Source organism: Procambarus clarkii, chromosome 32, assembly GCF_040958095.1.
Source record: "Procambarus clarkii isolate CNS0578487 chromosome 32, FALCON_Pclarkii_2.0, whole genome shotgun sequence".
Taxonomy (NCBI): Eukaryota; Metazoa; Arthropoda; class Malacostraca; order Decapoda; family Cambaridae; genus Procambarus; species Procambarus clarkii.
The window spans coordinates 2,892,200-2,918,558 of NC_091181.1; the positions used below are offsets into that span (position 1 = coordinate 2,892,200).

Genomic DNA, 26,359 nt, shown 5'->3' on the forward strand with positions numbered 1-26,359 from the left:
GAGATACCAACTCTAATTTACAAAAAAGGCCTCCAGATCTTTAGCTCCTGCCATTGCATTGCTCTACAACAAGTCACTTGAACTCCAAATCTTTCCAGATATTCTAAAAAAAGCGAGAGTAACCCCTGTCCACAAATGTGGTGATCTCACTGATGTCAACAACTTCAGACCTATATCAATTCCGTCAAACTTGTCAAAAATATTTGAAAAACTAATCTACAAGCAGCTTTACTCTTATCTAGCCAAACACAATATACAGAACTTATCTTGTGTCAATAAGGCTTCAGACCCCCCCCCCAAAAAAAAAAGCACTAACGATGCACTTATTAGTGTCATTAACTTGATACATGCAGCTCTTGATAAAAATGAGTTCCCTGTTGGGTTATTTGTGGACCTGCGTACGGGTTTTGACACTGTCAACCACCAAAACCTTCTTCTTAAATTACATCATTATGGACTCTGCAGGTGGAAAGTCCCATTGTGTGAAGAGAACTAGAACGGGGAAGATGTGATTATAAACTAGTGAAGATATTGACTCTTATACGTTTCACCTTTTTTAAGCCGGGTCTTTCCCTCGAATCCCGTCCACTCCCACAGCAGTATACAGGTGCACACAGTTACAAAAGCAGTGTGTAAACAAGAGGCTGGGTTGATATATTTGGAGGAGAGTGTGAAGCCCAGACTGTTACTGGGTCTCAGCCAGCAAGGGAGGCGCCACACTGCCAGATGCATCAGTGTAAACATTGCCCCAACATCCCAGTGGAGTGTTTAAGGCACTCAACAACGGGTCGTTAGCAGTGTCTCCTATGACCAACTGCTCATACCTTTCCATGCATGTAATATTCTTTTGTCTTGGTGTCGAGAATGGCTGATCTTAATTACCTCAGATAATGTTATTGATGAACAATCGTCAAGGGACTTACCAATATTAGACATATATGTGCAAGTTAGTGTACCCATTTATTGTTGTCCATTATGTGGAGTGTTTGACCATATGTTGATTTATTGGGAACTATTTTTGGGCAGGAAGTGAAGGTTATGTGGTGAAGATATTGAACACATTAGTTGTATGTACAGTTTTGACCAAAGGTTCACCTCAGTTACAGAGGAGACAGTCACGTGTGATATAAGACAATTAACAACATGTTTGTGACATGGTGTAACGGAAGTGTTGAGGAGAGTTCAAGAAGAGTACACTGAGGGGTTGTGGGTCCAGCCTCAGTTAACATCAATATTTGCCAATGTCATTTATTTGTATTAAATGTTCTATATTTTGACTTGGGAGTTTATTTCCTACCTCTGCAGGTGTGGAAGTGAACCGAGAGTAATTAAAGCCCATCACTATTTCTCGAATACATATAGATACAAATCAGGATGGGAATAATTAAATTAGTGAGAAAATCCTTAGGAGCCGTGATGAGGATTCGAACCTATGTGGTGGGTATTCCCACGCGCACACCCCAGAAAATCAGGCCACGACACAAAATCAGGCATGGGGGAATTGTGTGAAAATCCTGGTCAGGCTTCAGTGGAGATCAATGGAAAACATAGACTTGCCAAATATCAATAAGTGTCTAGGGGAGTGAAAGGCTAACAAAAAATATACCAGTTTACTGGGCATTAACATAAATGAACATAACATAAAAAAGAATACAATCTATAAACTCACACTCAATGATTTATCCAGCTTCTCAAAGCTGGGCATGATCATCAACAGGTCTCAAAACTGCATACAATCAGCACTAGCTGACGCCAGGCTCTATCGTGGCGAAGTGGGACACTAGCGCCTATTATGCTGCTAATACCAATACAGGGTGGTGGTGGTGGTGTCACAACCATTAACAAATGAGGTATGAGGAATCAATATCATATACAGCACAATGGCATCACTTAAGATCCTCAGGTACCCACCTCACTAAGATATATAACAGCACCTATCACCTGGTATAAAGGATGCACAATGGTAGAACTGATCCATGGTATACATTACTGCAACGTGACAAATATCCTAGCAGTCAAATGACACAAATAAGGTCACAAAACCTGGACCGTAGCGGCAACACATGCGCTCAACTGAGACAATCAAAGAGTGACCGCCCAGAGCCATGCTGGCCGGGAGCGACACTGTATCCACCTCTATGAGTCAACTGACTCCTCTCTTTCAAATATCTCAAGCTCATATACAGACATATCTCCATCAAGAACTTGTAATTCATATATCAACAAAATAAAGACTATAATTCACAACCTTACCTAATAATACATATCAGTACATTAAAGATTATATCATGATATAAAAATATGTGAACAAAGAATTCATATTAGCAAGACATGGTAACACTGGCGGGAGAGGAGAGGAGGGGTTAAGGGAGGATTTCAAGACGTCTGCCCGCCAGCCATTATACATAAGTATACATTAATACAATATAAAGTATATATATACACAACGTGTATCAAAACCATGTCTATGTGGTATACATCTCACAGTGCCAAAATCTAATTTAATGTTAGAGAACAATGCAATGAACAATAATGAAAGGGAAATTACACAGTATACATGACAGTAATACACCTGAGACCTAAATTTATACATTCTCCATCATAGTTCACATAATATTTCCTATACAGCATTATGTAGCATTCCATAATATAAGCGTATATGGATGTTTTTCAAGGTACATGACATTAGGCTACTGCTATTCACTAGACTTCTAATATATATCCACAAATACATGGCAAGGACTTATGGTACAGATATATAATATACATAGATATATGTGGCATACATTGGCAATACACATTTAATACTAGTGTGTTGTAAAAAGAATAACTACATAAATTAATATTCGTGATACTAGGCTAATCAGCCAAGACATCACTATACAGTTTGAGCACATCATACACCAGCTACAGTATGATCATACTGGTGTATGTGTGGTCATAACACCACCTCACACCCATATGGTAATATTACAATACACCATGGTCCAGTATGGTAATATCACAACACACTATGGACCAGAATGGTAATATCACAACACACCATGGTCCAGTATGGTAATATCACAACACACCATGGTCCAGTATGGTAATATCACAACACACCATGGACCAGTATGGTAATATCACAACACACCATGGTCCAGTATGGTAATATCACAACACACCATGGTCCAGTATGGTAATATCACAACACACCATGGACCAGTATGGTAATATCACAACACACCATGAACCAGTATGGTAATATCACAACACACCATGGACCAGTATGGTAATATCACAACACACCATGGTCCAGTATGGTAATATCACAACACACCATGGACCAGTATGGTAATATCACAACACACCATGGTCCAGTATGGTAATATCACAACACACCATGGTCCAGTAAGGTAATATCACAACACACCATGGTCCAGTATGGTAATATCACAACACACCATGGACCAGTATGGTAATATCACAACACACCATGGTCCAGTATGGTAATATCACAACACACCATGGTCCAGTATGGTAATATCACAACACACCATGGTCCAGTATGGTAATATCACAACACACCATGGACCAGTATGGTAATATCACAACACACCATGGTCCAGTATGGTAATATCACAACACACCATGGTCCAGTATGGTAATATCACAACACACCATGGTCCAGTATGGTAATATCACAACACACCATGGTCCAGTATGGTAATATCACAACACACCATGGTCCAGTATGGTAATATCACAACACACCATGGTCCAGTATGGTAATATCACAACACACCATGGTCCAGTATGGTAATATCACAACACACCATGGTCCAGTATGGTAATATCACAACACACCATGGACCAGTATGGTAATATCACAACACACCATGGACCAGTATGGTAATATCACAACACACCATGGACCAGTATGGTAATATCACAACACACCATGGACCAGTATGGTAATATCACAACACACCTGAGTGATTGTGATATAACTGTGATAGTATGGTGGTGATATAGCAGTGACAGTAAGGTATTGGTGTTGTAGCAATGATAGTGATATATCAGTGAATGTAAGGAGGAAAAAATATCAGTGTGAGGTGATAATGCAGAGACAGTGAAATGATGTTGGTGTAGCAATGATAGTGTTATGTGATAGTGAGCTATTGGTGATATAACAGTGACAACAGCTGTCATAGTGATACCAACAATTTGTTACTCAACATGGTCAGTATATGACCCCAAGTGTGGGGCCTGAGGTGATGGTGATATATAGAGGTGATAGTGAAGCTATAGTGATACAGCAATGATAGGTTACAGTACTGAGAAGATATAGCATTGATGGTGATACAGCCGTGATTGTCAGGTATATGATACCAAAGTGTTAAACACCAAGGATAGTGAAGTTATGATGATATAGTGATAAAGGTCTGTCCTTAAACTACATTGTCATCAAAATACGCAGTTCAGGGTGATGCAGGAGTGGTGGTGATGATGGTGGTACAGTGAACTAGAGAGGCAGCACAACACCACAGTAGTGATGATGGTGGTACAGTGAACTAGAGAGGCAGCACAACACCACTGTAGTGATGGTGGTGGTACAGTGAACTAGAGTGGCAGCACAACACCACAGTAGTGATGATGGTGGTACAGTGAACTAGAGTGGCAGCACAACACCACAGTAGTGATGGTGGTGGTACAGTGAACTAGAGTGGCAGCACAACACCACAGTGGTGATGGTGGTGGTACAGTGAACTAGAGTGGCAGCACAACACCACAGTAGTGATGGTGGTGGTACAGTGAACACACCACAGTAGTGATGGTGGTGGTACAGTGAACTAGAGTGGCAGCACAACACCACAGTAGTGATGGTGGTGGTACAGTGAACTAGAGTGGCAGCACAACACCACAGTAGTGATGGTGGTGGTACAGTGAACTAGAGTGGCAGCACAACACCACAGTAGTGATGGTGGTGGTACAGTAAACTAGAGTGGCAGCACAACACCACAGTAGTGATGGTGGTGGTACAGTGAACTAGAGTGGCAGCACAACACCACAGTAGTGATGGTGGTGGTACAGTGAACTAGAGTGGCAGCCCAACACCACAGTAGTGATAGCGGTGGTACAGTGAACTAGAGTGGCAGCACAACACCACAGTAGTGATGGTGGTGGTACAGTGAACTAGAGTGGCAGCACAACACCACAGTAGTGATGGTGGTGGTACAGTGAACTAGAGTGGCAGCACAACACCACAGTAGTGATGGTGATGGTACAGTGAACTACAGTGGCAGCACAACACCACAGGAGTGATGGTGGTACAGTGAACTAGAGTGGCAGCACAACACCACAGTAGTGATGGTGGTGGTACAGTGAACTACAGTGGCAGCACAACACCACAGTAGTGATGGTGATGGTACAGTGAACTAGAGTGGCAGCACAACACCACATTAGTGATGGTGATGGTACAGTGAACTAGAGTGGCAGCACAACACCACAGTAGTGATGGTGGTGGTACAGTGAACTAGAGTGGCAGCACAACACCACAGTAGTGATGGTGATGGTACAGTGAACTACAGTGGCAGCACAACACCACAGGAGTGATGGTGGTACAGTGAACTAGAGTGGCAGCACAACACCACAGTAGTGATGGTGGTGGTACAGTGAACTACAGTGGCAGCACAACACCACAGTAGTGATGGTGATGGTACAGTGAACTAGAGTGGCAGCACAACACCACAGTAGTGATGGTACAGTGAACTAGAGTGGCAGCACAACACCACAGTAGTGATGGTACAGTGAACTCGAGTGGCAGCACAACACCACAGTAGTGATGGTGATGGTACAGTGAACTAGAGTGGCAGCACAACACCACAGTCCACCACAGTCACCTCCGTAATGTCACTGTGGTTGACTGCTGCCCTCACCACATCCAGGCCGCTCACCACGTCACCGAAGGCATCAAACCACTGGCGACCATCCTGGCGGTCCCTGGTGGTGATGATGAACTGGGCACTCCTGGGACCCCCCGGATCATCGCAGCACAACACAGCTCCTGCCCGGCCTGACTCCCGGTACTGCCCCTGGAGGTCAGGCAGCAGTGGGGCTCCTCCCTTACCATCATTACTCTCGTAGTCTCCGCCCACCACATACTCATCTGGCTGACCCTTGTGCCACACCTCCAACAGTTTAGTGTTGCGGAAGGTGTGGCCCCGCTGGCCCGTACACAACAACACAAACTGTCTGGCCAGCGGAGTGTCAGGGGTCAGCCGGATGGTGACCCGCCCTCTTGTTGACCCCGCCCACCCGAGGTCAAGGAACGCCAGGGTGCAGGAGGGCTCCAGCACGCCCACAACCTCACTCTCCTGCAGAAAATGAAATAAATCATGCTGATAACTGTATAACAAAATGTTATCATATTAGTTATCAAAACTCAGTAGTCAGTAATGTCAGTAAGACTAGTGGGTGTAATAAAGTAACCTGGAGTGTGTGGGCGTGGGCGGGCGTGGGCTGACGCAGGAGTGGGTGGAGGTACAGCTGTCCGTCTTGTAAAGTTATCCTGGCGGAGCGGCGGCCATCTTGGTCTTCCTGGACGGCCAACACCCGGCCAGCCTCCACCAGCCTCTTGACGGGCTCCCTCATCCTGCGGAGGTCCTCAACCTGTGGACAGTGTCAGCCCCATTATCACCTGTGGTCAGTGTCAGCCCCATTATCACCTGTGGTCAGTGTCAGCCCCATTATCACCTGTGGACAGTGTCAGGCCCATTATCACCTGTGGACAGTGTCAGCCCCATTATCACCTGTGGACAGTGTCAGCCCCATTATCACCTGTGGTCAGTGTCAGCCCCATTATCACATGTGGTCAATGTCAGCCCCATTATCACCTGTGGACAGTGTCAGCCCCATTATCACCTGTGGACAGTGTCAGCCCCATTATCACCTGTGGTCAGTGTCAGCCCCATTATCACATGTGGTCCATGTCAGCCCCATTATCACCTGTGGACAGTGTCAGCCCCATTATCACCTGTGGTCAGTGTCAGCACCATTATCACCTGTGGTCAGTGTCAGCCCCACTATCACCTGTGGTCAGTGTCAGCCCCATTATCACCTGTGGACAGTGTCAGGCCCATTATCACCTGTGGACAGTGTCAGCCCCATTATCACCTGTGGACAGTGTCAGCCCCATTATCACCTGTGGTCAGTGTCAGCCCCATTATCACATGTGGTCAATGTCAGCCCCATTATCACCTGTGGACAGTGTCAGCCCCATTATCACCTGTGGACAGTGTCAGCCCCATTATCACCTGTGGTCAGTGTCAGCCCCATTATCACATGTGGTCAATGTCAGCCCCATTATCACCTGTGGACAGTGTCAGCCCCATTATCACCTGTGGTCAGTGTCAGCACCATTATCACCTGTGGTCAGTGTCAGCCCCATTATCACATGTGGACAGTGTCAGCCCCATTATCACCTGTGGACAGTGTCAGCCCTATTATCACCTGTGGACAGTGTCAGCCCTATTATCACCTGTGGACAGTGTCAGCCCCATTATCACCTGTGGACAGTGTCAGCCCCATTATCACCTGTGGACAGTGTCAGCCCTATTATCACCTGTGGACAGTGTCAGCCCTATTATCACCTGTGGACAGTGTCAGCACCATTATCACCTGTGGTCAGTGTCAGCCCCATTATCACCTGTGGACAGTGTCAGCCCCATTATCACATGTGGACAGTGTCAGCCCCATTATCACCTGTGGACAGTGTCAGCCCTATTATCACCTGTGGTCAGTGTCAGCACCATTATCACCTGTGGTCAGTGTCAGCACCATTATCACCTGTGGTCAGTGTCAGCCCCATTATCACCTGTGGACAGTGTCAGCCCCATTATCACCTGTGGTCAGTGTCAGCCCCATTATCACTTGTGGACAGTGTCAGCCCCATTATCACCTGTGGTCAGTGTCAGCACCATTATCACCTGTGGTCAGTGTCAGCCCCATTATCACCTGTGGACAGTGTCAGCCCCATTATCACCTGTGGTCAGTGTCAGCCCCATTATCACCTGTGGTCAGTGTCAGCACCATTATCACCTGTGGTCAGTGTCAGCACCATTATCACCTGTGGTCAGTGTCAGCCCTATTATCACCTGTGGTCAGTGTCAGACCCATTATCACCTGTGGACAGTGTCAGCCCCATTATCACCTGTGGTCAGTGTCAGCCCCATTATCACCTGTGGACAGTGTCAGCCCCATTATCACCTGTGGTCAGTGTCAGCCCCATTATCAACCATGGGCAGTGCCAGCCCCATTATCACCTGTGGACAGTGTCACCCCCGTTATCACCTGTGGACAGTGTCACCCCCATTATCACCTGTGGTAAGTGTCAGCCCCATTATCACCTGTGATCAGTGTCAGCCCCATTATCACCTGTGGTCAGTGTCAGCCCCATTATCACCTGTGGACAGTGACAACTCCATTATCACCTGTGGTCAGTGTCAGCCCCATTATTATCTGTGGAAAGTGTCAGCCCCATTATCACATGTGGAGTGTCAGCCCCATTATCACCTGTGGACAGTGTCAGCCCCATTATCACCTGTGGTCAGTGTCAGCCCCATTATCACCTGTGGTCAGTGTCAGCCCCATTATCACCTGTGGTCAGTGTCAGCCCCATTATCACCAGTAGGCAGTGTCAGCCCCATTATCACCTGTGGACAGTGTCAGCCCCATTATCATCTGTGGAAAGTGTCAGCCCCATTATCACATGTGGAGTGTCAGCCCCATTATCACCTGTGGACAGTGCCAGCCCCATTATCACCTGTAGTAAGTGTCAGCCCCATTATCACCTGTGGACAGTGTCAGCCCCATTATCACCTGTGGTCAGTGTCAGCCCCATTATCACATATGGATTGTCAGCCCCAGTATCACCTGTGGTCAGTGTCAGCCCCATTATCACCTGTGGTCAGTGTCAGCCCCATTATCACCTGTGGACAGTGTCAGCACCATTATCACCTGTGGTCAGTGTCAGCCCCATAATCACCTGTGGTCAGTGTCAGCCCCATTATCAACTGTGGTCAGTGTCAGCCCCATTATCACCTGTGGTCAGTGTCAGCACCATTATCACCTGTGGTCAGTGTCAGCCCCATTATCACCTGTGGTCAGTGTCAGCCCCATTATCACCAGTGGGCAGTGTCAGCCCCATTATCACCAGTGGGCAGTGTCAGCCCCATTATAACCTGTGGACAGTGTCAGCCCCATTATCACCTGTGGACAGTGTCAGTCCCTTTATCACCTGTGGACAGTGTCAGCCCCGTTATCACCTGTGGACAGTGTCAGCCCCGTTATCACCTGTGGACAGTGTCATCCCCATTATCACCTACGGTCAGTGTCAGCCCCATTATCACCTACGGTCAGTGTCAGCCCCAATATCACCTGTGGTCAGAGTCAGCCCCATTATCACCTGTGGTCAGTGTCAACCCCATTATCACCTGTGGGCAGTGTCAGCGCCATTATCCAGCCCCCCTTTACTGGCAGGGGGTTTATCCTGGACCTGTAGCTTCAGCCCCTCTCTACTGGCAGGGAGGTTGGTGCTGGACCTGCAGTTCCAGCCCCCCTCTAGTGGCAGGGAGGTTGGTGCTGGACTTGTAGCTCCAGCCCCCCTCTACTGGCAGGGGGTTGGTGCTGGACCTGTAGCTCCAGCCCCCCTCTACTGGCTGGGGTAGGTGCTGGACCTGTAGCTCCAGCCCCCCTCTACTGGCAGGGAGGTTGGTGCTGGACCTGTAGCACCAGCCCCCCTCTACTGGCAGGGGGATGGTGCTCGACCTGTAGCTCCAGCCCCCCTTCTCTACTGGCAGGGGGTTGGTGCTGGACATGTAGCTCTAACCCCCCCCCCTGTCTACTGGCAGGGGGTTGGTACTGGACCTATAGCTCGAGACCCACTCTACTGGCAAGGGGTTGGTTCTGGACCTATAGCTCCAGCCCCACTCTACTGGCAGGGGGTTGGTACTGGACCTGTAGCTCCAGCCCACCTCTACTGGCAGGGGGTTGGTGCTGGACCTTTAGCTCCAGCCCACCTCTACTGGCAGCGGGTTGGTGCTGGACCTGTAGCTCCAGCCTACCTCTACTGGCAGCGGGTTGGTGCTGGACCTGTAGCTGCAGCCCACCTCTACTGGCAGGGGGTTGGTGCTGGACCTGTAGCTCCAGCCCACCTCTACTGGCAGGGGGTTGGTGCTAGACCGGTAGCTCCAGCTCCCCTCTACTGGCAGCGGGTTGGTGCTGGACCTGTAGATCCAGCACAAACATTCCATGGGGAACTGTTCTAAATAATACAAGTCCTACAGAAGGAATAGAAAAACTGACTTCAGAAGCGTATCAAGTCTGTCTGCAACATGTTCCTTTGAGGAAAGCCAGAAAGAGATCTAACGTAGAAAGAGAACGCAGACGACACTATAAACGCAGGAAAAAAATAACGGAACTGCTTATGCAGACACGAATTTCCCGTCAAAGAAGGAATAATTTAAATAGGGAGATTGAAGAAATCGAGCGGAAATTGAAACACTCATATGAAACTGAAGAAAGGCAGTTAGAACAGAAAGCAATTCAGGAAATAAAGAAAAATCCAAAATATTTCTTCTCATATGCGAAATCAAAAGCAAAAACCACTGCCAGTATTGGACCTATTCGTACAAGTGAAGGTTCATACACGGAGGATGACAAAGAAATTAGTGAAATCCTAAAAAAGCAGTATGAGGACATGTTTAGCACTCCAATAAACAACATGAATGTGGAAGATCCAGACAATTTCTTTATGCGGGATATTCAAACCCCTGTAAATATAACTGATATAAACACGAGCGCACTAAATTTTGAAAAAGAAATTGAAAACATGCCCATGCACTCGGCCCCAGGTCCAGACTCATGGAATTCAATATTTATAAAGAAATGCAAAGTGCCGGTAGCACAGGCACTCAGTATAGTGTGGAGGAAGAGCTTGGACACGGGGGAAATACCAGATGCACTTAAAGTAGCAGACATAGCCCCTCTACACAAGGGAGGGAGCAAAGCATTGGCAAAAAATTATAGACCAGTTGCACTAACATCGCACATCATAAAAGTATTTGAGAGAGTGATTAGGAGTCAGGTCACCAATTTCATGACCTTCACAACCCAGGCCAACATGGATTTCGAGCGGGAAGATCGTGCCTCTCACAGCTACTTGAGCACTACGACAAAGTCACTGAGGCATTAGAAGAGAAACGGAATGCTGATGTGATATACACGGACTTCGCAAACTCTTTCGATAAATGTGACCATGGCGTGATAGCACACAAAATGAAGTCAATGGGAATAACCGATAAAGTAGGACGCTGGATACTCAGTTTTCTGTCAAACAGGACTCAGCGAGTAACTGTCAACCATATAAAATCTAGTCCAAGTGCAGTGAAAAGCTCTGTACCTCAGGGTACAGTCCTTGCACCGCTGCTTTTCCTTATTCTCATATCAGATATAGACAAAAATACAAGTCACAGCTTCGTATCATCCTTTGCAGATGACACAAAAATCAGTATGAAAATTACCTCGGCTGAGGACATTGAAAAACTTCAAGCTGATATTAATAAAGTTTTCGACTGGGCATCAGAAAATAACATGATGTTTATCAGTGATAAATTCCAGGTACTCAGGTATGGTAAAAATGAGGACCTTAAACATAATACAGAGTACAAAACACAATCAAATGTACCCATAGTAGGAAAACAGCGTGTAAAGGATTTGGGAATAATAATGTCTGACGACCTAACGTTTAAGGAGCATAACCAAGCAAATATTGTGACAGCCAGAAAAATGATAGGATGGATTACGAGAACTTTCAAATCCAGGGATCCCATCACAATGGTTGTACTCTTCAAGTCACTTGTGTTGTCCCGTCTTGAGTACTGCTCAGTACTCACTTCCCCCTTCAGAGCAGGAGAGATTGCTGAAATAGAGGGAATACAGAGAACATATACGGCACGCATAGACGCAATAAAGCACCTAAATTATTGGGATCGTCTCAAAGCCCTCCAAATGTACTCACTAGAAAGAAGACGAGAGATATATCAAATAATATACACCTGGAAGATACTGGAGGGCCAAGTACCAAATCTACACAGTAAAATAACAACGTACTGGAGTGAACGACATGGAAGAAAATGTAGAATAGAACCAGTGAAGAGCAGAGGTGCCATAGGCACAATCAGAGAACACTGTATAAACATCAGAGGTCCGCGGTTGTTCAACGTCCTCCCAGCAAGCATAAGAAATATTGCCGGAACAACCGGGGACATTTTGAAGAGGAAACTAGATTTATTCCTCCAAGGAGTGCTGGACCAACCGGGCTGTGGTGGGTATGTGGGTCTGCGGGCCGCTCCAAGCAACAGCCTGGTGGACCAAACTCTCACAAGTCGAGCCTGGCCTCGGGCCGGGCTTGGGGAGTAGAAGAACTCCCAGAACCCCATAAACCAGGTATCAACCAGGTAACCAGGTACCCCCTTCTACTGGCAGGGGGGTTGGTGCTGGACCTGTAGCTCCAGCCCCCCCTCTACTGGCAGGGGGTTGGTTCTGAACCTGTAGCTCCAGCCCCCCTCTACTGGCAGGGGGTTGGTGTTGGACCTGTAGCTTCAGCCCCCTCTACTGGCAGGGGGTTAGAGTTGGACCTGTAGGTCTGGCCCTCCTCTACTGGCAGGGGAAATGGTGTTGGACCTGTAGCTCCCGCCCCCTCTACTTGCAGGAGGGTTGGTGCTGGACCTGTAGCTCCAGCAACCCTCTACTGGCAGGGGGGTTGGTGCTGGACCTGTAGCTGCAGCAACCCTTTACTGGCAGGGGGTTGGTGCTGGACCTGTAGCTCCAGCCCTCCTCTACTGGCAGGAATTGGTGCTGGACCTGTCGCTCCAGCCCCCCTCTACTGGCAGAGGGTTGGTGCTGAACCTGTAGCTACAGCCCCCCTCTACTGGCAGGTGATTAGTGCTGGATCTGTAGCTCCAGCCCCCCTCTACTGGCAGGGGGTTAGTGCTGGACCTGTAGCTCCAGCCCCCCTCTACTGGCAGGTGATTAATGCTGGATCTGTAGCTCCAGCCCCCCTCTACTGGCAGGGGGTTAGTGCTGGACCTGTAGCTTCAGCCCCCCTCTACTGGCAGGTGATTAGTGCTGGATCTGTAGCTCCAGCTCCCCTCTACTGGCAGGGGGTTGGTGCTAGACCTGTAGCTCCAGCCCCCCCCCCTAATGGCAGGGGGTTGGTGCTGGACCTGTAGCTCGAGCCCCCCTCTACTGGCAGGGGGTTGGTGCTGAACCTGGAGCTCCAGCTCCCTTCTACTGGCAGAGGGTTGGTGCTGGACCTGTAGCTCCAGCCCCCCTCTACTGGCAGGGGATTGGTGTTCGGTCTGTAGCTCCAGCCCCCCTCTACTGGCAGAGGGTTGGTGCTGGACTTGTAGCTCCAGCCCCCCTCTACTGGCAGATGGTTGGTGCTGGACCTGTAGCTCCAGCTCCCCTCAACTGGCAGGGGGTTGGTGCTGGACCTGTAGCTCCAGCCCGCCTCTACTGGCAGGGGATTGGTGTTCGGTCTGTAGCTCAAGCCCCCCCTCTACTGGCAGAGGGTTGGTGCTGGACTTGTAGCTCCAGCCCCACTCTACTGGCAGATGGTTGGTGCTGGACCTGTAGCTCCAGCTCCCCTCAACTGGCAGGGGGTTGGTGCTGGACCTGTAGCTCCAGCCCGCCTCTACTGGCAGGGGATTGGTGTTCGGTCTGTAGCTCAAGCCCCCCTCTACTGGCAGAGGGTTGGTGCTGGACTTGTAGCTCCAGCCCCCCTCTACTGGCAGATGGTTGGTGCTGGACCTGTAACTCCAGCCCCCCCCCCCCCACCCACTACTGGCAGGGTAGATCGTGCTATACCTGTAGTTCCAGCCCCCTTCTACTGGCACGGGGTTGGTGCTGGACCTGTAGCTCCAGCCCCCCTCTACTGGCAGGGGGTTGGTGCTGGACCTGTAGCTAAAGCCCCCCTCTACTGGCAGGGGGTTGGTGCGGGACCTGTAGCTCCAGCCCCCCTCTACTGGCAGGGGGTTGGTGCTGGACCTGTAGCTCCAGCCCTGCCTCTACTAGCAGGGGGTTTGTGTTGGACATGTAACTCCAGCCCCCCTCTACTGGCAGGGGGTTGGTGCTGGACCTGTAGCTCCAGCCCCCCTCTACTGGCAGGGGGTTGGTCCTGGATCTGTAGCTCCAGCCCCGCCTCTACAAGCAGGGGGTTTGTGCTGGACATGTAGCTCCAGCCCCCCTCTACTGGCAGGGGGTTGGTGTTTGGCTTGTAGCTCCAGCCCCCTTCTACTGGCAGGAAATTGGTGCTGGACCTGTAGTCCCAGCCCCCTTCTACAGGCTGGGGGGGTTGGTGCAGGACGTGTAGCCCCAGCCCCCTTCTACTGGCAGGGGGTTGGTGCAGGACCTGTAGCTCCAGCCCCTTTCTACTGGCTGGGGGGGTTGGTGCAGGACCTGTAGCCCCAGCCTCCTTCTACTGGCTGGGGGGGGGTTGGTGCTTGACCTGTAGCTCCAGCCTCCCCCTTCTACTGGCAGGGGGTTGGTGCTGGACCTGTAGCTCCAGCCCCCTCTCTACTGGCTGGGGGGGTTGGTGCAGGACCTGTAGCCCCAGCTCTCTTCTACTGGCAGGGGGTTGGTGCTGGACCTGTAGCTCCAGCACCCCTCTACTGGCAGGGGGTTGGTGCTGAACCTGTAACTCCAGCACCCCTCTACTGGCAGGGGGTTGGTGCTGAACCTGTAACTCCAGCCCCCCTCAACTTGCAGGAGGGTTGGTACTAGACCGGTAGCTCCAGCCCCTCAACTGTCAAGGGGTTGGTGCTGGACCGGTAGCTCCAGCCCCTCTACTGGCAGGGGGTTGGTGCTGGACTTGTAGCTCCATCCTCCCTCTACTGGCAGGGGGTTGGAGCTTGACCAGTAGCTCCAGCCTCCCTCTACTGGAAAGGGAGTTGGTGCTGGACCTGTAGCTCCATCCCTCCCTCAATTGGCAAGGGGTTGGTGCTGGGCCTGTAGCTCCAGCCCCCTTCTACTGGCAGGGGGGGTTGGTGCTAGACCTGTAGGTCCAGGCCCCCTCTACTGGCAGGGGGTTGGTGCTGAACCTGTTGCTCCAGGCCCCCTCTACTGGCAGGGGGTTGGTGCTAGACCTGTAGCTCCAGCCCCCCCCCCCTTCTACTGGCCGGGGATTCGTTCTGGACCTGTAGCTCCATCCCCCCCTTCTATTGGCCAGGGGTTGGTGCTGGGCCTGTAGCTCCAGCCCCCCTCTACTGGCAGGGGGGTTGATACAGGACCTGTAGCTCCAGCCCCCCTCTACTGGCTGGGGGGTTGGTGCTGGAACTGTAGCTCCAGCCCCCCCCCCTCTACTGGCCGGGGATTTGTTCTGGACCTGTAGCTCCATCCCCCCTTCTATTGGCAAGGGGTTGGTGCTGGGCCTGTAGCTCCAGCCCCCCTCTACTGGCAGGGGGGGTTGATACAGGACCTGTAGCTCCAGCCCCCCTCTACTGGCAGGGGGGTTGTTGCTGGACCTGTAGCTCCAGCCCCCCCCCCCTCTACTGGAAAGGGGTTGGTGCTGGACCTGTAGCTCCAGCCCTCCTCTATTGGCAGGGGGTTGGTGCTGGACCTTTAGCTCCAGCCCACCTCTACTGGCAGGGGGGTTGGTGCTAGACCGGTAGCTCCAGCCCCTCTACTGTCAAGGGGTTGGTGCTGGACCTGTAGCTCCAACCTCCCTCTACTGGCAGGGGGTTGGTGCTAGACCGGTAGCTCCAGCCCCTCTACTGTCAAGGGGTTGGTGCTGGACCTGTAGCTCCAACCTCCCTCTACTGGCAGGGGGTTGGTGCTAGACCGGTAGCTCCAGCCCCTCTACTGGCAGAGGGTTGGTGCTGGACCTGTAGCTCCAGCCCCCCTCTACTGGCGGGGGTTGGTGCTGGACCTGTATCTCCATCCTCCCTCTACTGGCAGGGGGTTGGTGCTTGACCAGTAGCTCCAGCCCCCCTCTACTGGCAGGGGGTTGGTGCTGGACCTGTAGCTCCAGCCCCCTCTACTGTCAAGGGGTTGGTGCTGAACCTGAAGCTCCAACCCTCCCCTCTACTGGCAGGGGGTTGGACCTGTATCTCCAGCCCCCCTTTACTGGCAGGGGGTTCTTTCAGGACCAGTCGCTCCAGCCTCCCTCTACTGGAAGGGGGTTGGTGCTGGACCTGTAGCTTCAGCCCCCCCTCTACTGCCATGGGGTTGGTGCTAGACCTGTAGCTCCAGCCCCCCTCTACTGGTAGGGGGTTGGTGCTAGACCTGTAGCTCCAGCCCCCCTCTACTTGCAGGGAGTTGGTGCTGGACCTGTAGCTCCAGCCTCCCTCAATTGGCAGGGTGGTTGGTGCTGGACCTGTAGCTCCAGCCCCCCTCTACTGCCATGGGGTTGGTGCTAGACCTGTAGCTCCAGCCCCCCTCTATTGGCAAGGGGTTGGTGCTGGGCCTGTAGCTCCAGCCCCCCTCTACTGGCATGGGGGGTTGGTGCTAGACCTGTATCTCCTGCCCCCCTCTACTGTCAAGGGGCTGGTGCTGAACCTGAAGCTCCAACCCTCCCCTCTACTGGCAGGGGGTTGGTTCTGGACCTACAGCTCCAGCGCCTCCCTCTACTGGCAGAGGGTTAGGGCTGGACCAGTAGCTCTAGCCCCCCTCTACTGGCAGGGGGTTGGTGCTAGACCGGTAGCTCCAGCCCCTCTACTGTCAAGGGGTTGGTGCTGGACCTGTAGCTCCAGCCCCCTCTACTGGCAGGGGGTTGGTGCTAGACCGGTAGCTCCAGCCCCTCTACTGTCAAGGGGTTGGTGCTGGACCTGTAGCTCCAGCCTCCCTCTACTCGCAGGGGGTTGATGCTGGACCTGTAACTCCAGTCTCCCTCTACTGCCAGGGGGTTGGTGCTAGACCTGTAACTCCAGCCCCCCCTCTACTGGCAGGGGGTTGGTGCTAGACCTGTAACTCCAGCCCCCCCTCTACTGGCAGGGGGTTGGTGCTAGACCGGTAGCTCCAGCCCCTCTACTGTCAAGGGGTTGGTGCTGGACCTGTAGCTTCAGCACACCTCTACTGGCAGGGGGTTGGTGCTGGACCTGTAGCTCCAGCCCCCCTCTACTGCCAGGGGGTTGGTGCTAGACCTGTAACTCCAGCCCCCCCTCTACTGGCAGGGGGTTGGTGCTGGACATGTATCTCCAGCCCCCCCTCTACTTGCTGGGAGTTGGTGCTGGACCTGTACCTCCAACCCCCTCTACTGGCAGGGTTTGGTGTTAGCCCTATAGCTCCAGCCCCCCCTCTGCTGACAGAGGTTGGTGCTAGACTTGTAACTCCAGCTCCCCCTCTACTGGCAGGGGGTTGGTGTTGGACCTGTAACTCCAGCCCCTCTCTAATGGCAGGAGGTTGGTGCTGGACCAGTAGCTCCAGCTCCCTCTACTGGCAGGGGGTTGGTGTTGGACCTGTAACTCCAGCCCCCTTCTACTGTGAAGGGGATGGTGCCGAACCTGAAGCTCCAACACTCCCCTCTACTGGCAGGGGGGTTGGTGCTGGACCTGTATCTCCAGCCCCCCCTCTACTCGCAGGGGGTTGGTGCTGGACCTGTATCTCCTGCTCTCCTCTACTGGCAGGGGGTTGGTGCTGGACCTGTAGCTCCAGCCCCGCCCCCCTCTACTGGCAGGGGGTTGGTGCTGGACCTGTATCTCCAGCCACCCTCTACTGTCAGGGGATTAGTGCTGAACCTGTAGCTCCAGGCCCCCTCTACTGGCAGGGGATTATTGCTGAACCTGTAGCTCCAGCCCCCCTCTACTGGCAGGGGGTTGGTGCTGGACCTGTATCTCCAGCCCCCCCTCTACTGGCAGGGGGTTGGTGCTGAACCTGTAGCTCCAGGCCCCCTCTACTGGCAGGGGGTTGGTGCTAGACCTGTAGCTCCAGCCCCCCCCCCTTCTACTGGCCGGGGATTCGTTCTGGACCTGTAGCTCCATCCCCCCCTTCTATTGGCCAGGGGTTGGTGCTGGGCCTGTAGCTCCAGCCCCCCTCTACTGGCAGGGGGGTTGATACAGGACCTGTAGCTCCAGCCCCCCTCTACTGGCTGGGGGGTTGGTGCTGGAACTGTAGCTCCAGCCCCCCCCCCCTCTACTGGCCGGGGATTTGTTCTGGACCTGTAGCTCCATCCCCCCTTCTATTGGCAAGGGGTTGGTGCTGGGCCTGTAGCTCCAGCCCCCCTCTACTGGCAGGGGGGGTTGATACAGGACCTGTAGCTCCAGCCCCCCTCTACTGGCAGGGGGGTTGTTGCTGGACCTGTAGCTCCAGCCCCCCCCCCCCTCTACTGGAAAGGGGTTGGTGCTGGACCTGTAGCTCCAGCCCTCCTCTATTGGCAGGGGGTTGGTGCTGGACCTTTAGCTCCAGCCCACCTCTACTGGCAGGGGGGTTGGTGCTAGACCGGTAGCTCCAGCCCCTCTACTGTCAAGGGGTTGGTGCTGGACCTGTAGCTCCAACCTCCCTCTACTGGCAGGGGGTTGGTGCTAGACCGGTAGCTCCAGCCCCTCTACTGTCAAGGGGTTGGTGCTGGACCTGTAGCTCCAACCTCCCTCTACTGGCAGGGGGTTGGTGCTAGACCGGTAGCTCCAGCCCCTCTACTGGCAGAGGGTTGGTGCTGGACCTGTAGCTCCAGCCCCCCTCTACTGGCGGGGGTTGGTGCTGGACCTGTATCTCCATCCTCCCTCTACTGGCAGGGGGTTGGTGCTTGACCAGTAGCTCCAGCCCCCCTCTACTGGCAGGGGGTTGGTGCTGGACCTGTAGCTCCAGCCCCCTCTACTGTCAAGGGGTTGGTGCTGAACCTGAAGCTCCAACCCTCCCCTCTACTGGCAGGGGGTTGGACCTGTATCTCCAGCCCCCCTTTACTGGCAGGGGGTTCTTTCAGGACCAGTCGCTCCAGCCTCCCTCTACTGGAAGGGGGTTGGTGCTGGACCTGTAGCTTCAGCCCCCCCTCTACTGCCATGGGGTTGGTGCTAGACCTGTAGCTCCAGCCCCCCTCTACTGGCAGGGGGTTGGTGCTAGACCTGTAGCTCCAGCCCCCCTCTACTTGCAGGGAGTTGGTGCTGGACCTGTAGCTCCAGCCTCCCTCAATTGGCAGGGTGGTTGGTGCTGGACCTGTAGCTCCAGCCCCCCTCTACTGCCATGGGGTTGGTGCTAGACCTGTAGCTCCAGCCCCCCTCTATTGGCAAGGGGTTGGTGCTGGGCCTGTAGCTCCAGCCCCCCTCTACTGGCATGGGGGGTTGGTGCTAGACCTGTATCTCCTGCCCCCCTCTACTGTCAAGGGGCTGGTGCTGAACCTGAAGCTCCAACCCTCCCCTCTACTGGCAGGGGGTTGGTTCTGGACCTACAGCTCCAGCGCCTCCCTCTACTGGCAGAGGGTTAGGGCTGGACCAGTAGCTCTAGCCCCCCTCTACTGGCAGGGGGTTGGTGCTAGACCGGTAGCTCCAGCCCCTCTACTGTCAAGGGTTGGTGCTGGACCTGTAGCTCCAGCCCCCTCTACTGGCAGGGGGTTGGTGCTAGACCGGTAGCTCCAGCCCCTCTACTGTCAAGGGGTTGGTGCTGGACCTGTAGCTCCAGCCTCCCTCTACTCGCAGGGGGTTGATGCTGGACCTGTAACTCCAGTCTCCCTCTACTGCCAGGGGGTTGGTGCTAGACCTGTAACTCCAGCCCCCCCTCTACTGGCAGGGGGTTGGTGCTAGACCTGTAACTCCAGCCCCCCCTCTACTGGCAGGGGGTTGGTGCTAGACCGGTAGCTCCAGCCCCTCTACTGTCAAGGGGTTGGTGCTGGACCTGTAGCTTCAGCACACCTCTACTGGCAGGGGGTTGGTGCTGGACCTGTAGCTCCAGCCCCCCCTCTACTGCCAGGGGGTTGGTGCTAGACCTGTAACTCCAGCCCCCCCTCTACTGGCAGGGGGTTGGTGCTGGACATGTATCTCCAGCCCCCCCTCTACTTGCTGGGAGTTGGTGCTGGACCTGTACCTCCAACCCCCTCTACTGGCAGGGTTTGGTGTTAGCCCTATAGCTCCAGCCCCCCCTCTGCTGACAGAGGTTGGTGCTAGACTTGTAACTCCAGCTCCCCCTCTACTGGCAGGGGGTTGGTGTTGGACCTGTAACTCCAGCCCCTCTCTAATGGCAGGAGGTTGGTGCTGGACCAGTAGCTCCAGCTCCCTCTACTGGCAGGGGGTTGGTGTTGGACCTGTAACTCCAGCCCCCTTCTACTGTGAAGGGGATGGTGCCGAACCTGAAGCTCCAACACTCCCCTCTACTGGCAGGGGGGTTGGTGCTGGACCTGTATCTCCAGCCCCCCCCTCTACTCGCAGGGGGTTGGTGCTGGACCTGTAGCTCCTGCTCTCCTCTACTGGCAGGGGGTTGGTGCTGGACCTGTAGCTCCAGCCCCGCCCCCCTCTACTGGCAGGGGGTTGGTGCTGGACCTGTATCTCCAGCCACCCTCTACTGTCAGGGGATTAGTGCTGAACCTGTAGCTCCAGGCCCCCTCTACTGGCAGGGGATTATTGCTGAACCTGTAGCTCCAGCCCCCCTCTACTGGCAGGGGGTTGGTGCTGGACCTGTATCTCCAGCCCCCCCTCTACTCGCAGGGGGTTGGACCTGGACCTGTAGCTCCATCCCTCCACTCTACTGGCAGGGGGTTGGTGCTGGACCTGAAGCTCCATCCCTCCCCTCTACTGGCAGGGGATTGGTGCTGGACCTGTATCTGCAGCCCCCCCTCTACTCGCAGGGGGTTGGCGCTGGACCTGTAGCTCCAGCCCCCCCCACTACTGGCTGGGGGTTGGTGCTGGACCTGTACCTCCAACCCCCTCTACTGGCAGGGTTTGGTGTTAGCCCTATAGCTCCAGCCCCCCCTCTGCTGACAGAGGTTGGTGCTAGACTTGTAACTCCAGCTCCCCTCTACTGGCAGGGGGTTGGTGTTGGACCTGTAGCTCCAGCCCCTCTCTAATGGCAGGAGGTTGGTGCTGGACCAGTAGCTCCAGCTCCCTCTACTGGCAGGGGGTTGGTGCTGGACCTGTAGCTCCAGCCCCCCCCCCCTCTACTGGAAAGGGGTTGGTGCTGGACCTCTATCTCCAGCCCCTCCTCTAATGGCAGGGGGTTGGTGCTGGACATGTAGCTCCAGCCCCCTCTATTGGCAGGGGGTTGGTGCTGGACCTGTAGCTCCAGCCTCCCTCTACTGGCAAGGGGTTGGTGCTGGACCTTTAGCTCCAGCCCCTCCTCTAATGGCAGGGGTGGTTGTTGCTGGACATGTAGCTCCATCCCCCCCTCAATTGGCAAGGGGTTGGTGCTGGGCCTGTAGCTCCAGCCCCCTTCTACTGGCAGGGGGGTTGGTGCTAGACCTGTCGGTCCAGGCCCCCTCTACTGGCATGGGGGGGTTGGTGCTGGACCTGTAGCTCCAGCCCCCCTCTACTGTCAGGGGATTAGTGCTGAACCTGTAGCTCCAGCCCCCCTCTACTGGCAGGGGGTTGGTGCTGGACCTGTAGCTCCAGCCCCCTCTACTGTCAAGGGGTTGGTGCTGAACCTGAAGCTCCAACCCTCCCCTCTTTTGGCAGGGGGTTGGACCTGTATCTCCAACCCCCCTTTACTGGCAGGGGGTTCTTTCAGGACCAGTCGCTCCAGCCTCCCTCTACTGGAAGGGGGTTGGTGCTGGACCTGTAGCTTCAACCCCCCCTCTACTGCCATGGGGTTGGTGCTGGACCTGTAGCTCCAGCCCCCGTCTACTTGCAGGGAGTTGGTGCTGGACCTGTAGCTCCAGCCCCCCCTCAATTGGCAGGGGGGTTGGTGCTGGACCTGTAGCTCCAGCCTCCCCCCTCAATTGGCAGGGGGGTTGGTGCTGGACCTGTAGCTCCATCCCCCCCTCTATTGGCAAGGGGTTGGTGCTGGGCCTGTAACTCCAGCGCCCCTCTACTGTCAAGGGACAGGTGCTGAACCTGAAGCTCCAACCCTTCCCTCTACTGGCAGGGGGTTGGTTCTGGACCTGCATCTCCAACCCCTTCTCTACTGGAAGGGGGTTGGTGCTGGACCTGTAGCTCCAGCCCACCCTCTACTGCCAGGGGGTTGATGCTGGACCTGTAGCTCCAGCCCCCTCTACTGGCAGGGGGTTGGTGCTAGACCTGTAGCTCCAGCCCCCTCTACTGGCAGGGGGTTTGTGCTGGGTCCAGCCTCCCCCCCCCCACTTCTACTGGCAGTGGGTTGGGGCTGGACCTGTAGCCCCAGTCCCCCTCTACTGGCAGGGGATTAGTCCTGGACGTTGTGATGGTGTCCCCTACAGTTTCTGCTATATGCCAGGTTTAAGAGTCATATCAGCTTACCTGCAGGTTCTCTGAGGCACAGGGAATCTTTTGAGGTATGAGGCTTCCAGAATGGTTGTTAATTTGGGGAGAAATTTGCATTTGTAAATTTGCAGAGAAGTGGAAAATTCGCGCCCTGGGTACAACAAAATGGCGCCGCCTGGCTTGTAAATCCATCATTTTGTGTACGATGCCCTCTGGTCGGTGATTAGCTGGCTGAGGTCACATAACTTCATTGACCAATCAGAGCCCGCCCCTGGGTCTGTGACATCACCGAGAGACCTGGCCCGCCTGCAGAGCACCAGGCGCTTCGTTGAGAGCGGACGTGCGTCGATTGAGCTCTCTAGTTCTGAGGTCTAGGAGCCTCCATAAGTGGATATACACAGCCTGACGAGTATATAGTGATTAACAAGGACTGCAGAACTTCAGGGAAGTGTGAGGAAGCCTAATCCAGCGGTGAAAGGACGCCGAGGACCGTGTGCTAATAGTTTTGGAGAAGTTGAGAGAGTTACGACGGCTGGAGGAGTGAGCTGAAGTGGACCTGGAACACTCGCTGTCGGTAGAACTCCAAAGCATTCAGAGCTGTTGTGATTAGATCACGCCTACTAGGAACTCAGAAGGAAGAAAGTGCATCCTGATCCTTGAGTGTGGTCTCGGTGAAGGAATGCTCGAGGGAACGACGCATGCAGCGACGAATGGATGAGCCAACGCCCAGGAACATCACTCAGGGAATGAGCACGGAGATGCCGAGGATCTTCACACCTTTGGACTGGTGATGCTTCTGGAACACTGGGAACAACGCGAGGAACGGAGTACCCAGCGGGCGACTGGAGCCTAGGCGTCTGAGGACGGGATATGTTAAGGTAGATCATATTTCCCTCCCATAATTCCCTTGATTGTTAGGCAAGATAGGCCTATTATTATGCTTAAGCATTTATTAGAGTGCATATAAGTCATAGGAGTAGATTAGGCTGTGGGACAGCACGTATATATTATTCTACTGAGTGGTGAAGACAGCGTGTGGCCGGCCCGTGGAGGAGTGAGGAGCGACGCTGACGGAGCCGCCCCAGTGAGGGGCCATTGATCCCTTTACTTCATCAGCTGATGCGAGCTGCTGGCAGCCACCAGAGGAGCCCTGCTTTCATCATTATTATTATTATTTCCATAAATTCATACATGTATCTCGTGTGTTGTAGTTTACTTTGAGTAAACTTTTACTATTTTATCACTGCTTTTGGTATAACCTCCATCTCATTGAGCTTTGTGGTTAATAACATGATTATACTGTACTGTTACTGGCATGGCATAGAGAGACCCTGTGTTGGCAACACAACATGAGATTTGAACACTGGTACCACTGGTATCACGACATGAGATTTGAACACTGGTACCACTGGTATCACGACATGAGATTTGAACACTGGTACCACTGGTATCACGACATGAGATTTGAACACTGGTCCCAGCAGTGGTCCCAGCAGGTCCACTGCTGGGACCACTCGAACCCAGCAGTGGTCTGTTTTGGTTCACTGTCTTCCTGAATGCTTTCCCGGTAGGTTGGTGGAGTGTCTCCCGCTCTCTGTGCCTCTGTGAGGGGGCAAGGATCCCGGGTTCAATAGAGGATCACAGGTTCAATCTTTATGCAGGACGGAAATGATTCACATGTTTCTTTTCACCTGTTTCTGTTGTTCACCTACCAGTAAATGTTCACCAGGAGTTAGGCAACTATTGTGTATTGTATGTTAAGGAAAGTCAGTAGCTGACCTTGGGAAACCTCCATAAACCTAAGAACAGGCTTCCTCTCCTCAAAACGCAACTCAATATCTTGTGATATGAACCACGAGAGAAAATAAAAAACTTACTGTTAATTGCTTCTGGGGGATCTCTCCAGTGATTTCCTGAACTTTATTCATGATGCTGGAGGCTGAGTCTCCCAGGTGTACGGGGTCAGCTGTGGCACCTGTCTCTGTGGTCATCATCTCCAGGGCCTCCCTGATGGTCTCCTGCACCTGTCATTACCAACACAAACATTAATGGTGGAGGCTGAGTCTCCCAGGTGTATGGGGTCAGCTGTGGCACCTGTCTCTGTGGTCATCATCTCCAGGGCCTCCCTGATGGTCTCCTGCACCTGTCATTACCAACACAAACATTAATGTGGAACCTGGACTATAATGAAGCATCAGACTCTGAGTAAAGTAACTGGACTATAATGAAGCATCAGACTCTGAGTAAAGTAACTGGACTATAATGAAGCATCAGGCTCTGAGTAAAGTAACTAGACTATAATGAAGCATCAGGCTCTGAGTAAAGTAACTGGGCTATAATGAAGCATCAGACTCTGAGTAAAGTAACTGGACTATAATGAAGCATCAGGCTCTGAGTAAAGTAACTGGACTATAATGAAGCATCAGGCTCTGAGTAAAGTAACTGGACTATAATGAAACATCAGGCTCTGAGTAAAGTAACTGGACTATAATGAAGCATCAGACTCTGAGTAAAGTAACTGGACTATAATGAAGCATCAGGAAACTGAAACTACACCTGTAGTCAGTCTGTCACTAAGATGACAGTTGACATGGGTGTAGTGAACACTGACCACAGTGTAGAGAAACACCAAGATGACAGTTGACTTTATTAATAACAATGTTTTAGGTATTAGAGCAAAAAACCAGCGCTGAACGTAATGAAACATCCTATTCTGGGCGAGTCCCGGAGGCTCCCCACAGATATGGATATATTAGCTTTCTCACATCAGTCAATGTGCATGGAGTTCTTTCCTACCAGGGACCACGAGCCAGAACCTGGCCCCCCTCTTAGAGGCGTGAGGAGAAATAGCCTATAGAAACCCCCGTGTTGTTGGGAGCATTCTATGTCTGCCATCGACCGGGTCTGGCACCCAGAAAGGTAGGCACCCTAAAACAAACCCTTATTCTGGTGAAAATATTGCTACCAAAAGCTGAACGAGTAGACAGAACTCCCCAAACGAATATTAGCAAACGAGCATGACGTCATCACGTTGCAGCGCCACTCTCTATGCAACCCTCCCCCCTCTCCGGGAAGGGGAAGGGAGAGCCCCAGACCCTCACGCCTGGGGCTCAAAACTCGCTTGGATGTAAAAACTCACGAAAAACACCGCCGACTGGAGGGAGGGATGCCGGGGAGCCTTTGGGACTCACCCAGAAAATAGTGATACCTGCTTGATGGGGTTCTGGGAGTTCTTCTACTTCCCAAGCCCGGCCCGAGGCCTGCCTTAGGGAATAGAAGAAGAAGCTGCTCACAAATAGCAGCTTGTGAGAGTTTGGTCCACCAGGTTGTTGCTTGGAGCGGCCTGCATGCCCACATACCCAACACAGCCCGGTTGATCCGGCACTCCTTGAAGAAAACAATCTTGTTTTCTTGACAAGGAGTTTGTTCTTGTTTTTCTTCAAAACTTGAAAACAGTTTTCTCTTGAAGATGCCCACGGTTGTTCCGGCAATATTTCTGATGCTCGCTGGTAGGATGTTGAACAACACCGAACGTCTGATGTTTATTCAGTTTTCTCTGTGCCTATGGCACCTTCACTGGTTCTATTCTGCATTTTCTTCCATATCGTTCACTCCAGTATTCATTACATTCGCAATGTAATGCAGCGATTCATTACATTCGCAATGTAATGCAGCGATTCATTACATTCGCAATGTAATGCAGCGATTCATTACATTCAACGCTGGTTTTCTGGGGGGGCACCCTGTCGGCTCCCAGGAGCTAACTACCCAAAGACAAGGAAAAACAGGGACTTACCTGGGTGGCGGTCAATCCTCACTCAACGCGAAGCTGAGACAACTGGCTGCAACTGCCGACCAATGCAGTACAGGCCCTACTAGGTCGAAGGACTTTGACCAGGTAGCGAGGGGCCAGAACCCTGGTTGATACCTGGTTGATGGGGTTCTGGGAGTTCTTCTACTCCCCTACTTCGACTTGTGTCCGACCAACAACAACCCAGTGTCCG

General features: G+C 52.7%; 1 protein-coding gene across 1 annotated transcript; it reads right to left on the reverse strand.

Annotated features, from left to right (window-relative positions):
- Positions 1–3,714: 3,714 nt before the first annotated feature.
- On the reverse strand, positions 3,715–24,392 carry LOC123753122 (peptidyl-prolyl cis-trans isomerase-like). Its single transcript, XM_069334958.1, has 3 exons — positions 24,233–24,392; positions 6,475–6,654; positions 3,715–6,359 (listed from the first exon to the last, which is right to left on the reverse strand). The coding sequence occupies exons 1-3, from the start codon at positions 24,347–24,349 to the stop codon at positions 5,847–5,849; spliced, it is 810 nt and encodes a 269-aa protein (XP_069191059.1). The 5' UTR covers positions 24,350–24,392; the 3' UTR covers positions 3,715–5,846.
- Between the last annotated feature and the right edge of the window lie 1,967 nt (positions 24,393–26,359).

Excerpts from the sequence above, each read along its gene's own strand:
- LOC123753122 (XM_069334958.1), bottom strand. The coding sequence starts at position 24,349 with ATGATGACCACAGAGACAGGTGCCACAGCTGACCCCGTACACCTGGGA. Across the intron at positions 6,655-24,232 it reads TCCCCCAGAAGCAATTAACA|GTTGAGGACCTCCGCAGGAT; the intron begins GTAAGTTTTTTA and ends CACTGTCCACAG. Across the intron at positions 6,360-6,474 it reads CCCACGCCCACACACTCCAG|GAGAGTGAGGTTGTGGGCGT; the intron begins GTTACTTTATTA and ends CATTTTCTGCAG.